This window comes from Scyliorhinus torazame, chromosome 18 (genome assembly GCF_047496885.1).
Source record: "Scyliorhinus torazame isolate Kashiwa2021f chromosome 18, sScyTor2.1, whole genome shotgun sequence".
Taxonomy (NCBI): domain Eukaryota; kingdom Metazoa; phylum Chordata; class Chondrichthyes; order Carcharhiniformes; family Scyliorhinidae; genus Scyliorhinus; species Scyliorhinus torazame.
Genome location: NC_092724.1, coordinates 61,545,126 through 61,562,935, shown reverse-complemented (window position 1 = coordinate 61,562,935; position 17,810 = coordinate 61,545,126). Strand labels below are relative to the sequence as shown.

Below are 17,810 nucleotides of genomic sequence, written 5' to 3'. Positions count from 1 at the left end.
GACAATCGCATATGTTTGTCCTTCAGTTGGTATATTTGGAATAGCCGAATTGTAACATTCTACCCAATCAGCATTGAAAGATTCTGATTACAGGAACATCTTAATATTTCTGTAATCAATCTGCATTGGCATATTCAAATCACCTTTGGTTTATAGAAAACATAGCCCAACTGAAAATAAATTGATCTTTGCCTGCTTGAACAAAGATATGTTTGATCAGCACGGTGGTAGCGTCAGGGACTCGGGTTCGCTTCTGGCCTTGGGTGACTGTGTGTGTGGTGTTTGTACATTCTCCTCCTGTCTGTGTAGGTTTCCTTTGGGTGCTCCGGTTTGGTGGATTGGCCGTGATAAATTGCCCCTGAATGTCCAAAGGTGTGTGAGTTTGGTGGGGTTCCGGGAATAGGGTGGGGTACTGGGCGGTGCGTCCTTTTGGGAAGTCGGTGCAGACTTGATGGGCTGAATGCCCTCCTTCTGCACTGTAGGGATTATATGGTTCTATGTACCAAGCTGACTGACCAATATTCTATGTGAATACTAATCCCTCAATCATTGCTATTAACATGAAATTCAAAATTTAATGTAGTAGACAAAATTACATATTTGGTCACATCCCTCATTTTTCCCCCCATATCTGTTACCATCAACTCTTTGATCCCACACAGTTGCTCTGTTCACTACTATCCATGATCTTTTGTTAAGCATAGAATTATATCAATTCATAGCAGAAAAGAAGGCCATTTATCCCATCATGACTTTACCGACTGTCCGAATAAGCTACTCACAGTTACATTCTCAATAAGAATATCTATATCCTTCCAATTTTTAAACAGTTATCTACTTACCTTTTAAAAGGCTTAATAGATTCTTACATTCATCCTTGTTTCTGGTAGGAGATTCAACGTTCTCACAATCCTCTAAGCAAAGGTTCTCGGCCATTCTTTTGGCAATGATCTTAAATTGATTACCTCTATTTACCTCATCACAAACTTCCATAATTTTGAACATCTTTACAAGTGCTCATCCACTGGTGTATCAAGGTTCTCCAATTACTCCAATGTTCCTGTTTCTAATCCCTGATAACATTGCAGTGAATCGCTTTTACAACTTCTCGGAGGCCAACACATACTTTCTAAACTAGGGCATCATATTTCAATTGTGGCCAAACCAATAATTGCTGTAAGCTTAACATTACCTCTTTGCTTTTGTTTTGATCTGTTTATTTATAAAACCTAGAATTCTGTTTTGTTCACTGTAAAATAACAGCAGAATACTGGGGATGCTGGGAATCTGAAATTAAAACAGAAAATGCTGGAAACATTCAGCAGGCAGGCATCATTTGGGGAGAGAGAAAAACGGAGTTAAATGTTACAAGGTCATTGACCTTTCATTCGAACTGGGAAAAGTTATGTTCTAACTTTTCCCTTCTGACTTTTCCCAGTGCTGGTGAAAGTTTATCGACCTGAAACGTTAACTCAGTATTCACCAATGCTGCCAGAGTATTTCCAGCATTTGCCTTGTCTACACAGCTTTTTCAACTTGTTTTCCTACGACTAAAAATGTGTTTATTAAAACTCCAAAGCCCTTTAAAATGTTACCATCAAATGTATATTGGGGATCGTGAGTTTCTTCCTTTATTCCTCTTCCGAAATGTATCATCTCACATTTCTCTGCATTAAATTTCAACAGAATAGCTATCTAACCAATCTACTAACCTCTCTGTATTCCAAAATCACTCAGTTCTCTTCACACTTAATTATCTTTTCTACTTTTGTTTTCTGTAAATTTTGATACTAAATCCAATACCTTATAATTGGAAAAAACAATAGACCCAAATCTTAGATGACCCAAGATTTTATGATACCCTTTAGTCCAAAAAATATTTATTAACCGCTGCTGTGTTTTCTAACCTTTAATTAGCTTCCTACCCATTTTGCCACATTACCTTTCATCACATACCCCTTATTTTATCAACAAGACTCCTAATGTTGTTGTACAAAGCACCTTTAAAACAATTATTTACACATGTCCACTATTTCCTATATCAATACATTCAGCTAAGTCTTCACAGAACTCTACTTTCTCATCCCTGTGGCTTCTCAAAAACCTGTCCCTTTCGGTCTTTCAAATACTTTTCTCACGAATACTTAACTTCCAAATTTCAATTAATAGATCTCTGAAATTATTTCAAGCCAAATAATGTTCTCATAAATTACAATGTCGACCAGATCCACTTGCTTACAAAAAAACATGGATGGAATCTACTGCTCTTGGGCTAAGCCACATGGGTGGGATGACATTCAGAAGGAGTTCCACCACAAAGCATAGCGGGTAAACCCATTGACTTGCACAATGTTCAGTTCATTAATTATGCAGTCATGATGTTCACGTCGAATCTTGTGGCGGGTTTGGCAGGAAGACAGCCACACCGCCATCATGTCTGGGCACCAGGGGGCAGCACAGTGGCTAGCACTGCCGCCTCGTGATGCTGAGGCCTTGGGTTCAATCTCGGCCCCAGGTCACTGTCTGTGGAGTTTGCACATTCTCCCCGTGTCTACGTGGGTCTCCCCCCCCCCCCCCCCCCACAACCCAAAGATGTGCAGGGTAGGTGGATTGGCCATGCTAAATTGCCCCTTAATTGGAAAAAAATAATTGGGTACTCTTAACAGAATTGGACACTTTAAAATTTTTTAAAAATCACGACGGGGCACCATATTTAAAAGGCACCCAGGCAACCACCCCTTGTGGCGTTGCGCTTACCAGAATCACCCCTCCTCCACCCCCCCCCCCCCCACCCATGGACTTTGCTTCCTGACACCCCCCTTCCTTCATGTATCCAAACCTCCCTGCTCCCCCTTTTGTGTCTTCCAAACCCCCTACCCATTCCCTTCATGTTTTCCAACCTCCCCGCTCCCCCTTCCGCCCCACTGCCCTTTATGTGCATGCCATCTGCTGTGCGATTCACTGCCTGCACTCAGGAGAAGAGTGGTATGAACAACAAAAGCAGCATTCAGTGGTTGGTAAGTCAAAAGTATCTCCCCTGCCGCTGTACCTGACGTTTGCAGATTGACTCACAGGAGCTCAAAACCCGGTCTGTAGCCCCATTAATGAGCATTCATGACATGAAAATTATGATCCCGATGTTCACCAGCGGGAAAGGGTTGTGGGGAAAATTGCGACTTGTTTTTTCACTGTTAGAATTCTGACTTTAGGGCTCACTCCAAATTTTCCAGTTACTGGTGGGTCAGGAAAATTCCACCTCATATCAAGCCCATATTAACTTTATTTACTGCGTCATGATTTTTGAGTTCCACAATTAATGTCAATCATTCCCTGTAATGTAAGTGTAATTGTATTTATCACTTTTCACAAAGTGATAAATTCCAGTTTCAGAGAATCTGGGAAAGTACCTTTATTGGCAGAAAACTTTGGATTGGAAATCAACACTTACATTTTAAAAACTGCAGTACTCTTTTGAAAAAAAATTCTTAAAAGTAAAATTGGGTGTGACCCTCACACCCAAATCCATATCTACTGAAAAAAAAGAAATCAACATTTATTCATATCTTACACGCAAAAAACTGTAAAAACAAAATGGGAGACTGTTCCTGGGCCCACCTCACCTCCCCAAAACACAATTCCTTCCACGACTCATAAAAAATGAAAATTAGGTCATTACTATGGCATTGAAAATTTAAAAAAGTTTGCTTGTACCTCCAGCTTTGCTTTACCACCATTCTGGTCTTCAGCCCTTCAGCCGTTTTTAGCATTGCCATTGTTGACCCTGCTCTTTCCCATAGCTCAGGGCTGTATCTATGCCTGCAGCTTCTTGTGTTAAGTTTTAAAGTTACAAAAAATAATTTTCAATGGCTCATGGCTGCCATTCTATCTTCGTAAGGGAAATAACGACAGGCAACAAATGCTGGCCTTGCCCACATTTGATGAAAGAATAGAATAAAATAAATTTTCCTGACTGATCTTCCAACCTCATCTCCCTATTTTGTACTCATAAATTTAAAATGCTTACCAGTCTTTCCTCTGCTTCTGTCTCCATCTTTAAATTTGTCACAGAAATGTTTGTCTTGGCTCAGATTTTGCTTTCTAGCTTCCATGGGTATGGACCAAAGCACTGCCCTCTCCCCTTTAAAACAAACATAGTTCTTGCTGCATTCTTAGCTTTCTTTCAGCTTACTGATCTTCCAATCTACCTACAAATCTTCTTGCACTTGCTCTGCATCCATGTGATCATGCTGCCACCATGATCATTCCCCTTACTCTGTCCTGCTCTGGGCTCTTTTGTATACTATTGTATGCCTTTTCCTAAAATGTGAATATTTGCTTGTGCTACTATATCTATTTTTGTGTTCCAATATGCTTTCATTACCATTATTTTCCCTCAGAATTTGAGTTTCATCTGTAGTGGGTGACCGATAATGGGCTTTCTTCAGTGCTCCTAATTTTTCTTCTACCAAACAGTTATTTTCCAGAATGGAAGCACCAATGTCTTCTGATCATGAAGTCCATTCTAGTCCAGAAGAACATGTAGAAGTTGAAGTGTCTGTTTTCCAGATAGAAAGGGAAGAACCTGAAGATGCAATTATACGAATTAGACTGGGTAATCGATTACGGCAACGAAGGAGACGGCAACGTCTTCGTGCTGCTAGAACTGGCACTGAAAGAACAGAGCCTCGACAAGCTGAAAGTCCATTACAGACTGCTGAGAATGAAACTGAGCAACCAGAAAATCATACAGAGATTTCACAGTTGAATCAGGAAGAGCAACAGGAAAGTCTTCATAATGGTCATACCGCTGAGTCTTCTGCAGTTGAAGATTCTGATGATCAACTTGCAAGAAGTAGAGAGGCTGCTCGATTAAGTGAGTTTGAGCGAATTCTAAGACGTAGAGAGACTATACGATTGAGCCAACAAAGACGAAGAGAGCGTCTTCGTAACATGAGTCGAAGTCTTGAGGAATCTCCTGATCCACTTGCAAGATGTCGAGTGAGTGTAAGATTCTGTGAGCAACAACATATCAATCTTAAATCTTTAAATGGTCTTCATTATCCACATGCACTGCCGTGGGAGAACAAGTGTGTTTGTGTGTAATATTTGTACTACAGTAAAAATCTTACCTCAGTGTTCACAATTTGGCAGTAATTTTTGTCTTTGGGCAATAGAATAAACCAGAGAATATTGATTCAGCCACCCATTATGCATCTCATACATCTGTCCTGATTTCAAAAATCATAAGGAGCAACTGAATCAATATGATCTGTTTTGTCCCAAAAATCAAAAATGAGCCCCTTAAATTACTATGGTCATGTTTTGTTTTACTCTTTTTTGTCGACCGTTTCTCATTATGAATTCATCTGTCCACAATTTTTAGGGGCTTTGCCCATGCAACTGTATCACTCAAAAAGGACAATTTGGCCACCAGATTTCCAGTTCTCACAATGCTTTCTGAACCATTTTCTCAGTTTATACCATCAAATTACCATCAAACAAAATGTTAAAAAGCCTCAGTTATATCTTTCACAATAAGATGATTATATTTATCCACTGATGTGTCATTTTGGTATGTGTTCTAATGGCTTTGTGAAAAGTTTTAACTGGAACATCCCACCTTCTCCTCCTTGAATTAGACTTAAAGGCCGATAAATTCAGTCACTATACTTTGGATGCAGGGGCTGTGATTTGCAGCATGTACACGCCCATTGAAAATGAGCTAGGTTCCTCTATCCACTCATGTCTATGATTATAGTGTGACCAGGAGCAGCTCTTGCATAACCCCAGACTTAATTTTTGTGCAGTTGCACACTGCTGTGGTCAAGTAGCATGGGAAGGAAGGCAGCACGGTGGCACAGTGGTTAACACTGCTGTCTCACAGCGCAAAGATCCCAGGTTTGATCCCGGCTCTGGGTCACTGTCCGTGTGGAGTTTGGACATTCTCTCCGTGTTTGAGTGGGTTTCATCCCCACAACCCAAAAGATGTGCAAGGTAGGTGGATTGGCCATGCTAAATTGCCCCAATAGAGCTGGTTTAGCTCAGTGGGCTAGACAGCTGGTTTGTGATGCAGAACAAGGCCAGCGCGGGTTTAATTCCCGTACCAGCTGAGAATTCTGAATTCTCCCTCTGTGTACCCGAAAAAGCGCCGGAATGTGGCCACTACGGGCTTTTCACAGTAACTTCATTGCAGTGTTAATGTAAGCCTACTTGTGACAATAAAGATTATTTATTTTTATTTTATTTATTTAATTGGAAAAAATGAATTGGGCACTCTCAATCTTTTTTTAAAGTAGCATGGGAAGAAATCACACATGCTCCAGACAGCCTTCCCTCTTTTAAAGGTACAGCCCCTATAAAAGAGAAGCTATAGCAATACACTACCAGCTCCTGGATAATTGTATTTTACCTTTCAGATGCAAATTATGGCACACTGGGTAAGGGGAGGGCTCTCACCACCCTATACATACTGGGCTGAATTTTCCCGACAGTTATTTTCCTATCCATTAGGGTCATATTGAGGTTGTGAACTCGATGATAGTGGGTGAACATGGAACATAGAACAGACAGTGCAGAAGGAGGCCATTCGGCCCATCGGGTCTGCACCGACCCACTTAAGCCCTCACTTCCACCCTATCCCCGTAACCCAATAACCCCTCCAAACCTTTTTGGCCATTAAGGGCAATTTATCATGGCCAATCCACCTTATCTGCATGTCTTTGGACTGTGGGAGGAAACCGGAGCACCCGGAAAAAACCCACGCAGACACGGGGAGAAAGTGCAGACTCCGCACAGACAGTGACCCAGCGGGGAATCGAACCTGAGACCCTGGTGTTGTGAAGCCACAGTGCTAGCCACTTGTGCTACCGCACTGCCCCAATAGCGGGATTGCCAGTCCAATCTTCCGGGAGGTATCTAATTAAAAGGGCACCTCCTGGATTTCAGGTGGGCAGCTTGAGAAGGCAAACAGATGATTCAGTGTGCATGATTGCAAGGCTGGCCAGCAGCCTTCACTGTGTCTGCAGTGGGAGTGTTGCTGAGGTGAATGGAGCAACAGAGAATGGGACAAAATGAAGGTGCAATAAGCCTGAAGGAACCAACAGCACCTCTTCACTTACAGCACTATATGTGATATGAGTCACCAGCAGATAATTATATAATTGTAAGCCCCTACCTCTGGATGATCTCAGACTTGCCAATTTGCACCGTTAACATTCAGAATTAATTTTATGCCACTCAGACTACCTGCCATGCATTCGCCTTCCGGAGGAATTGCAGACACAGCATGGATCCCATATGATGCTGGTAAAATTATATTTTCCTTGGAAATTACAGATAATTGATTAATTAACAACCTCAGTTGGCTTCTCAATGCTGCCAGGCAGTTTGCTGTCAGTGCACACAAGCTCTCTCCTGGCATGCACAACACATTTTTGCGATTTTCCTGGCTCTCTCCTCATCCACCTCCAAGAGTCGAGGAAAATTCCCACCACAGTGTTGAGAGGTCAAGGCCAGGAAAAAGGCAGGTTTCCAGCAGGAAGCCCTGGAGATTAAACCCTCCAAAAGGGTTTGGGAGCATGTGTTGAGACTGTCCAGAGTGTGGTTCCATGAACATGGCAGCAGCACCAAAGCATTTAAATGATCTTATCCATGTGGTTAAGTGAGTGAATGCTTCTGCAATGACATCCTCTCACATTGCTCATTGCACCATACCCCCCATTCACCTCATCCAGCAGCACACTTTGACACACAGGACTCATCCGAACATCATTACACTACATCTCACTCAGCAACCAATGCTGCTAGCCTCACGTCCACTTCTCACAGCCTCTAAATATTGCTAGGTATTTCGCTATGGGAGGAACATCACCCAAACATAATTACACAAAGTCCGCTCTCTCGCAGGTGAAGACCGCCCATAACAGGCGAGAGAGGCAGATGAATGGCAGAGGACCACTAAGAACCTATCCTCAAACAGATAGTCCTCAGGATCATGGGCACGAGTGCTGCATAGCTGGTAGCACCAGGTGCCACCAAGGCCATCCTGGATGACAATAAGATGCCTCTCATTCCTCCTGAAAGATGCCATGAAATGGAAACTGCAAATGGAGTGTGGACCAAAAATGGAGTGCTTTCCTCCCCAAATCTTTTCCCATATCGTTATCCTTCACTCATGACATTTGAACATTAGAGGCTAGTTTTAAGTCAGGACCTGCATGTGGGAAGTCATGGGCACAAGTGGACTGCAGCTAGGTTAGGGGATAGGTTGTGTACTCCTCGAGTGGCGAGACGTCTATACTTTGTTGGTGTGGACTACAGGAAAACATTGACGTGCACACACACAGATGCTGGGTGCATTGGCAGGCCTGCTAAATATCCTGCAGTCACTGGCTAGAACCATGGGGGAGTCTGGCTGCACAATGTTACAAGGCTTTGCAGAGCTTGGAGCCATCCTTTCCACTGTGGATTTGGTTGGCAATATCTTGGCCGCATTGTCAGACTGAGCCATGATGGCATGTGCTGGCTATTGTCTCAGTTTCTCCTGTTTCAGTGCTGCAGTGAGAACTCAAGAGGTTATGAGATCCATGGCTGCTGGCATACAGCTTAGACTGCTGTCATTATGAATGTGGATCTGTGTTCGAAGGGAAATGCAGGCTCGCCTAACAGTCCAGCAATCTGCTCCAGCAGATTATGAGGAATGCTGAAGTGCTGTCCTGAGAGTGGCAATGGCACCTTGGAGCACAAACATCATAGTCGCTATCCAAATGTCCTTGCTGTTGTCTCTCAGTAGCCCACCCATCCTGCTGCCACACATCCTAAAGTGTCTGAAACCATCTTCAAAGCCATCTACAGTCCACCAGTACAGAGTCAGCTGCAGCCACTAGGGTAGCAGTGCATAGAAACATTTGGCCAGGCAAGGATTCCTGCAAGACTGGCATTTAGGGGCTATGCAATGATGGTCAGTTCGGTTTCTTGTACTATTTATGTATTGCTGGATTAAGTTATTTTGTGAAGGTTTTAGCTGTGATGAGCAGTCTGAAATGGATGAACTGTAAGGGAATAGTGGGTCCAAGTTGAGGTGCAGTTCCTTTACACTGAAACAAAGCATCACTATGTGGTCAGTCTTGCTCCATCCAGCTGCACAACGGACACTCTGCATATGTTCTCCTCCCTTGCTCCTCCTTCATCTCTTTTGGAAGGGACCTCCAGATCCCAGGAGGCCGTGTTTGGCCCTCATAATTCTAATGTTGTGGAGGATGCAGCACAGCTTGGATGTCGTCTTCAGTTGTGTGCTGCAGAAGTGCCTTCCAGAGTAATTAAAGCAGCCGCAGGAGCTTGATGTTAGCTTTAGGAGCCCAATGGTTTGCTCCACTACATTTTCCGGTGGACCCACTCACTTTCAGAGTTTACTGTGGGGACCAAATGTCTTTCCAATATTTTAATTGGAGGATATTTTTGCTTATCCAGTCCCAGACATCGGGCCGGAATTTACCTGCTGTTCAAGGTAATATTCAGGCGGGATATTCCGGTCCCACCGATGGTGCACGTTTCCCAGCGACGAGGGGTGCAGTCAACAGAAATCCCGTTGACAATGGCAGGACCAGGAAATCACGCTGGTGGGCTACCTCCGCCGCCCAAAAACACGCTGCGGGCTGGTCGGTAAATCCACCCCAGATAAGCAATTTGTCAATTTTGAGACAGGGTAGAAGTCCAGAGAGGTGATAATGAGGTACAACTGGGTGTTGCTAGCATAGATCTGGAGACTGATGTGTTTTTGGATGATCTTGCCGTGAGGCAGTATGTAGCGGAGAAATAAGAATGGGTCCAAGAATAGATCCTAGGGGCATTAGATGTAACGGCACAGGAGTGGGGTAGCAATTCTATAACTATGATTAGATATATAAGAATGGACCTAGGCAAGCGCAGCTGGTAGACAGTGGAGGCATTGGAGCAGGATGGTATGATCAATTGCTTCAGAGGCTGAAGAAAGGCCAAGGAGGGATAGCTTGTCTTTGTTACAATCACATAGGATGTCATTTGTGACTTTGATAAGAACCATTTCAGTACTTTTGGCAGTGGTGGAAACCTGAATGGAAGAATTCAAAATGGAGTTCTAGGAAACATGAATATGGATTTGTCAAAAAGTTGCTACCAGGACGAATGAGATGAATTTTTTGGTGAGGTGGTATACAACTGCACGTTGATTGAGTGATAGCCCTGGTCATTGCAGTATATGTAGAATCTACAAAATCACATGCATGTGGTTAATGGCACCGTGCACCATCAGAAAACCCCCTATCTTGGTGAACCCACCTACTCTTTTTAATCCTGGTTTTCCTTCCTTAAAAAGAGGATGAAGTCCCCTCTCCTCATGTGGAGCGTCTCTGTACCCTCTGGATGACTCTATAGACCGAGAATTGTGACAAGCTGCTAATGTTCCTGCTCTCACCTGGAGGGAATCTAGTAATGGATTTTTAAGAATATATTTTTATTGAAGAAATTTTTCATTATTACAAAATGAAATGAAATTAAATTAAATGAAAATCGCTTATTGTCACAAGTAGGCTTCAAATGAAGTTACTGTGAAAAGCCCCTAGTTGCCACATTCCAGCGCCTGTTCGGGGAGGCTGTTACGGGAATTGAACCATGCTGCTGGCCTGCCTTGGTCTGCTTTCAAAGCCAGCGATTTAGCCCTGTGCTAAACATACAACAAACTAAACAACAACTACAGAAAGGTACAACGCAAGAGTAGCACAATCATTAACAACCGCACTAAATGCAATCCTTCAACATATGACTAATAATTGGGCAGCACAGTGGTGCAGTGGTTAGCACTGCTGCCTCACGGCGCGGAGGTCCCAGGCTCAATCCCGGCTCTGGGTCACTGTCCGTGTCGAGTTTGCGTGGATTTCACCCCCACAACCCAAAGATGTGCAGGGTAGGTGGATTGGCTATGCTAAATTTCCCCTTAATTGGAAAAAATGAATTGGGTACTCTAAATTTATTTTTAAAAACATATAACTAATAATTAACCCCCCCCCCTAACAGCTGACGGTGACTAACTCTCTGAAAAAGGAAATGAATGGTTGCCATCTCGAGTAAAACCCTTTTACCGACCCCCTAATGTGTACTTGGCCTTCTCTATAGGAACTGTATTAGGTCATCCAACCAGGCCGAGGCACTGGGTGGAGTAGGAGATCTCCACCCCTGCAAAACCCGCCTCCAGGTTATCAACAAGGCAAAGGCGAGGGCATCCACCTTCACCCTCGTCTGCAGCACTGGTGAACCCGAAACCCCCAAAATGGGCACCAGCGGACAAGACTCCAGCTCGGTATCAAGAATCCCTGACATGGTGTAAAAGGAAACCAGGAAGCTTACATGTTTAGGACATGATCAGAACATATGGGTATGGAGACTTCCGGTGGTCACATACAAGGGAGCTTCTCCTTGAAGGCGTAGAAAAGAGCTCTTTTTACCCAAATTCGGGTGTAACTTCGACGGAAGTTACACCCGATAGATCAAGCCTCAAATCAATGGGTAGGATATGAAGGCAAAGGAGCTGGGCAGATTTATGGAAAATATGGGTATGGTGAACCTGTGGCGCTTCAAGAACGCAGGGGGAAAGGAGCATTCCTATTTCTCTCATGTTTATAGTGTATATTCAAGAATCAACTTTTTTTGTGGTGACCCGGGAGGTTTTAGTTGGGGTGGAGGGGGCTGAGTACGCAGAGATAATAATCTTGGACCATGCGCCCTATACAGAATGGGTTAGACTGGAGATTCAACTTAAATCAGGACGGGAGCAGAGGCCGGGATGAAGGCTCGTTTTCGGGGTTGTTGGTAGATAGAGGGTTTTGCGATAAAGTGTGGGCTGTGATTAAAGATTATGTAGAATTGAACCAAAATGGGGAAGTGTCGGTGGCCAAGGGGAGATTATCTTGTTCAACGCACATGCTGATAAAGGAAGGAGGATTATGAACGGCTAATGAACGAGGTAGTTGAGCTAGATAGAGGGTACCCACCACGGAGGGATTGGCGAAGAGGGAAAAATTGCAGGGGCAATTCGACAGGTTGACAACTGGGAGGGCGGTAAGACAGCTGCGTAGCGCAAGCAGGGTGTACAGTACGAATACGGGGAGAAGGCGAGTCGAATGTAGCGGATCAACTACGAAGGCAGACCACATCCAGGGAAATATAAAAGATAGGGACTGGGGCAGGGGATGTGGTGTCGGAGCCGGGGAAGTTAAACGAGGCGTTTAGGGATTATTATAAGCTGTACAGCGCGTCCCAGGGGTTGGAGAAGGGGACATGGGACGGTTTTTAGACGAACTGGAGTTTCCACAGTTGGAGGAAAAGAGGCAGGCGCTAGAGGAGCCTTTGGGGCTGAGGGAGGTATTGGACAGTATAAGAGGTATCAAGTCGGAAAAGGCCCCGGGGCCCGATGGTTACTCGGCAGAATTCTATAAGTGTTTGTGACGGACCTGGCACCACATCTCTTGGGGGCGTTTAATGAGGTGTTGGAGAATGGGGAGCTGCCGGAGACAATGATGCAGGCAACGATTACATTGATACTAAAGAAAGGGAAAGACCCGTTTGAATGTGGGTTGTGTAGGCCCATATCGATGTTTAATACAGATGTGAAAGTGCTGGCTATATTGGTGGCAGGAAGGATGGAATGTGGTGTCCCAGGGGTAGTTGCGCAGGCCCAGACAGGCTTCGTAAAGGGCAGGCAGCTTTCTAGTAACATAAGGAGGCTGTTAAGCGTGATGATGACCCCTTCGAGAGCCCAGGTACCATAGGTAGTGGTGTCCATGGTGTGGAGAAGGCATTTGGCCGGGTGGAGTGGCAGTACCTGTTTGAGGTTCTCGGGAGGTTCGGGTTTGGGCCAAAGTTTATGGCATGGGTGCAACTGTTATACGTGGCACCGATGGCGAGTGTCCGGACCAACGACATGAGCTCACGAACCTTTGAACTGCACCAGGGAGCAAGGCAGGGGTGTCACCACTATTGTTTGCGCTAGCGATAGAGCCTCTGGCAATGGCTCTTAGGGGGTCGGCAGAGGGTTGAGGCATTACGAGGGGACGAAAGGAGCATCGGGTGTCGCTATATGCGGACGATCTACTATTGTATGTTGCGGACCCGCTGTAGAGCATGGAGAGGATCATGGGCCTGTTGGGGAAGTTTGGAATGTTCTTGGGATATAAGTTAAAGTATGGAAAAGTGAAGTGTTCCCAGTGAACGGGTTGAGTCGGCAAGCCAGTCTAGAGGGATTGCCATTCAAGTGTGGCCAGAGACAAGTTTAGATACCTGGGGATTCAGGTAGCAAGTTTAGATACCTGGGGATGCAACATAAATGGAATCTAACAAACCTGGTGGAGGAGGATAAGGAGGATCTGATGAAGTGGGACACATTGCACTTGACTCAGGCAGGGAGGGTCCAAGTGATGAAGATGAACATTCTGCCGAGGTTCCTGTTCGTATTTCAGACACTTCTGATCTTTGTACCGAAAGCCTTTTTTTGAAAACTGGATGATTACCTCAGACTTTGTATGGGCAGGTAAGGTGTCAAGGGTTAAGAGGACCCTATTACAGAGGCAGAAGGGAGGATAGGCGTTGCCGAAACTGCTACATTATTTCTGGGTAGCGAACGTGGAGAAGGTGAGGCAGTGGTGGGAAGGAGAGGGGACAGAATGGGTTAGGAGGAAGAATCCTGTAGTGAGTCCAGGTTGAAGTCTATGGTGACGGCAGCATTGCCAATAGTGCCAAGGAAATACACAGAGAGCCCAGTGGTGTAGTCCACAGTAAAGGTCTGGAACCAGCTTAGGAGGCATTTCAGGAAGAAGGGATGTTGGTGCTGGCGCCGCTGTGCGAAAACCATGGTTTCGAGTCAGGGAAGATAGATGGTATGTATAGGAAGTGGAGGGAAGTGGGGCTGTACCTCAAAGAAGGGCTTGCCAGTATAGAGGAACTGAAGGAGAGGGTAGAGCTCCCGAGAGGAAGTGAGTTAAGGTACCTGCAGGTAAGGGACTTTGCGCGGAAGGTTTGGAAAGAATTCCCCAGATTGCCGAGGTACACCCTGATGGAGCAACTGCTGTTTCCGGATGTGGAAGGGGTGGGCAGGATCTGAGACACATATGGATGGCTGGGAGAGCAGGGAGGTGAGCAAGCGGTGAAGATCGAGACGTGGGAGGGGGAACGGACGGGAAATAAACTGGGGAGTATGGAGTGAGGCGCTACGAAGGATTAATGCGACCTCCTCGTGCGCAAGGAGGAGCCTGACACAGTTCAAGGTGGTACACAGGGTACATATGACTCGAGCAAGAATTGAGTGGATTCTTCCAGGTAGTGGCAAATGAGTGTGAGAAGTGTGGGTGGGGACCAGCGAATCACACACAAATGTTCTGGGGCTGTGAAAAGTTGGAGATATTCTGGGCGGGAATGTTTGCGGCTCTAACAAGGATGGTGGGGGAGGAGGTTGAGCCGGACCCTTTGGTGGATACTTTTGGGATATCAGTGAGGCCGGAGCTAATGGAGGGGTGGAAGGCTAACGTTGTGGCTTTCACCTCTCTGATTGCTCGGTGAAGAATTCTGTTGGAGTGGCGGTCGGTAATGCCACCGGAGGTGACGGCTTGGCTGGGAGACTAATGTGACTTTCTTCAGCTGGAAAAGGTCAAGTACGAATTAAGGGGTTCAGCGGAGGGCTTTGAGGCAAGATGGGGGATGCTCGGGGGCCGTGTTCGAGGAGCTGTTCATCTGGGGAGGGGGCAGTGAAAAAAGGAAAAAGTTGTACAAACTGTTTAGTTGAGTGCTGGGGAGCTTGCTCCCCAAATTGTTTATGTTTTGTAACCTTTTATATATGTTTGGAATAAAATACATTTAAAAAAAGAACATATGGGTATGATTCGCCGGCCACGGGAGAAATGTTTGCATCCATCCTCCACCCCCGAGATAAAAAACACTCATCCTAGTCTTTGTTAGCGGCGCCCTGGGCACCACCTTGAACTGAAGGAACCCGTTTATGGATTGAAAGGATTATGATCTTCACAGCCACTGGGAGAGCCATCTTAACCCTGCTTTGGAGCCCCAGATCTTTGTGTTGAAGGTGACAACTCCATTACGACCTCTTGATGCGCTGCTCTTGGCTTACCGTACTATAACAAATGAGCTCCCAGAAGAGTTATTTTGTTGGTAAGCCCTTCTAAGCAAAGGTTTCCTTCTCCTCCCTCTTCGCACAGGTTCCCCTCTCTGCCCCCTCCTCTCCATGCCCTGTTCATGTTGAAAAGTAAGCTGCAAATATTGCCCCATACCAGAGCAAGGCAATGTTATTTTCTGCCTTCCTATGATTAGCGGAAACCTTTAAATTCTCCAATAACTGACCAAAGTCATTTTACAAAGTTTGTCTGAGTTCAACTAAAAGCACTCATCTTACTTCCTAAGCTCGTTTCAGGAGTGAATACAATGTCCCTGCACTTTGTTGATCAAATTTTGGTATTCTTGCACAACATCCCTGTTGACATTGTGATCACAATATGTTCAGTGACTTTGGGCACACACAGGGGACAGAAACGTATGTGCTACTCTAAAATTCACATAGTTTGGGAAGCAGCCAGTGGCAGTTTTGTAGACTGTTGCCAGCCATCATGGCTGTAGATAAAAATGTTCAAAGGGTCTTTCACAGCAATCCAGCCATGTATTCTCCAATGGATTATTAGAATTGCTGAAGCTCACCGTACGAGAACGATGATACTATGAGGCATGAGCTGGTTAGCATTACTGAATCATACCCATATGTTCTTTTTTTAAATGTATTTTAATCCAAACATATATAAAAGGTTACAAAACATAAACAATTTGGGAAGCAAACTCCCCAGCACACAACTAAAATGTTTGTACAACTTTTTCCCTTTTTCACTGCCCCCTACCCACATGAAGCATTACTGAAAGGGAGGACAGCGGACAGGCAATGGCAGGCATTCAAGGAAAGAATAAGTGAACTCCAAAAGTTGTTTATTTGACGCAATAATAGAAAGGGAACTGTGGCCACCATGGCTTGCAAGGGAAATTAGAGATAGTGTTAGATTCAAAGAAGACACATACAAATTAGCAAGAAAAAGCAATAGACCTAAGGATTGGGAACAGTTTAAAATTCAGCAAAGGCAGACAAAGGGATTAATTGAGAAGGGGAAAATACAATTTGAAAGTAAACAACGGGGAACAAAAACTGTCTGTAAAAGTTTCTACAGGTATGTAAAGAGAAAAACATTGATAAAAACTAATGTGGGCCCATTAGTCAGAAACGGGTAATTCATAACAGGGAACAAAGAAATGGCTGAGGAACTAAATTCATACTTTGCTTCTGTCCTCACAAAGACATAAATAATGTACAGGTAGTTTTCAGAAATACAAGTTTTAGTGAGGAGCTGAGGAAAATTAGTATTAGTAAAGAAATGGTTTTGGGGAAATTAATGGTATTGAAGGAGGACAAATTTCCAGGGCCTGATAATCTTCATCCCAGAGTACTTAAAGAAGTGGCCCTAGAAATAGTAGATCTATTGGTGGTCATTTTCCAAAATTATTTGGACTCAGGGATGGCAGGGATGGTTCCTACAGAGTGGAGGGCAGCAAATGTAACCCCGCTATTCAAAAAGGAAGATAGAGAGAACACAGGGAACTATAGACCAGTGAGCCTAACGTCAGTAGTAAGGAAGTTGCTAGAGTCCATTATCAAGGCTTTCATAGCAGAGCATTTGGAAAGCAGCGGTGCAATCGAAGTCAGCATGGATTTACAAAAGGAAAATCTACGAGAATTCTTTGAAGATGTTATGGGCGAGGCGTTTTCAGAACCCCAAAATGTATCATGGAGTTCAACCAACCTCTCCCTTTAATGGATTTGTTGCTTTTCCGAGCACACGGCTTTTCCCTAGGTGTGGGATTACAATTATGGACACGTGGGTTTTTAAACACAAAACACTGTTTATTCCATGAACTCAACTTCACATCTCAAATAAACATTGGATCTGTTAACACCCCTTACTTCAAAGATAACTCAGAAAATATTGCAACAGTGAATAATTCCTTAAAATGTTCCTTCAAACTTCCAAGAGACTTAACACCTTTAAACAAAATCACATCAGGTTAAAGGCTTCACTATTATAATTTTAAATCACCCAAATGGTACATTGCTTAAACATCCATGTCTTAAAGGTACCCTCACATGACACCTCCCCCCAAGAAAAAAAAATAAACCATCAACTTCAAGATGGTTTCATTTTTCACTTTTGCACCATCCACTAAGAAATGTACACAGTAAATATACCTTTTTGTTTCACAAAAAAAAACACACGCAAACAGGCATAATAATATAGTCCATTTTTCTTTGCTCTTCTTCCTCCAACCAAAATCCTTCTCGATTGACAGTCTCTTTGAACAAAGTGTCTGCACTATCCATCCATTCCTCTACTCCTCGGCATTTCTCTTTAGAATCAGATACTTTAGTTCAATCTGACCAAAGAGTCCCTTGCAATTCTCCAATACAGGAACATTGGTTACCACAGCTTTCAGGCAGTCAAATGCCTGTTGAAAGTCCGCTGTCCATTGAACTTTTTAACGTTTCTTCAGCAATTCCATCAGTGGAGTAATCACGCCACAAAACTTTTGCACAGCTGTTCGATCAAATCCACTCATGCTAAGAAATCGTATTATTTCCCTTTTGTCTTGAGGATATCGGAAACTCCTCAAAGAAAGTGATTCAGTCTTCTCCAAATTCACTTTCGGCTAGGTTCATCACCAAACCCGCCTCCTGAAGTCGA

The 17,810-nt window shown here is 44.2% G+C and overlaps 1 protein-coding gene and 1 long non-coding RNA gene across 3 annotated transcripts in view; one reads left to right on the top strand and one right to left on the bottom strand.

Annotated features, from left to right (window-relative positions):
* Positions 1-17,810, top strand: part of LOC140395248 (E3 SUMO-protein ligase PIAS4-like) — a 178,624-nt gene that overhangs the window by 16,350 nt on the left and 144,464 nt on the right. For both annotated transcript variants that reach the window (XM_072482806.1, XM_072482805.1), the window contains one exon: positions 4,474-4,998. In XM_072482806.1, coding sequence (XP_072338907.1) covers positions 4,486-4,998 — 513 coding nt within the window. In that variant the 5' untranslated portion in view covers positions 4,474-4,485. The remainder of the gene's footprint in view (positions 1-4,473; positions 4,999-17,810) is intronic.
* The window catches only part of LOC140395251 (uncharacterized), a 134,359-nt gene that overhangs the window by 61,158 nt on the left and 55,391 nt on the right, over positions 1-17,810 (bottom strand). The gene's annotated exons all lie outside the window — the stretch shown is intronic.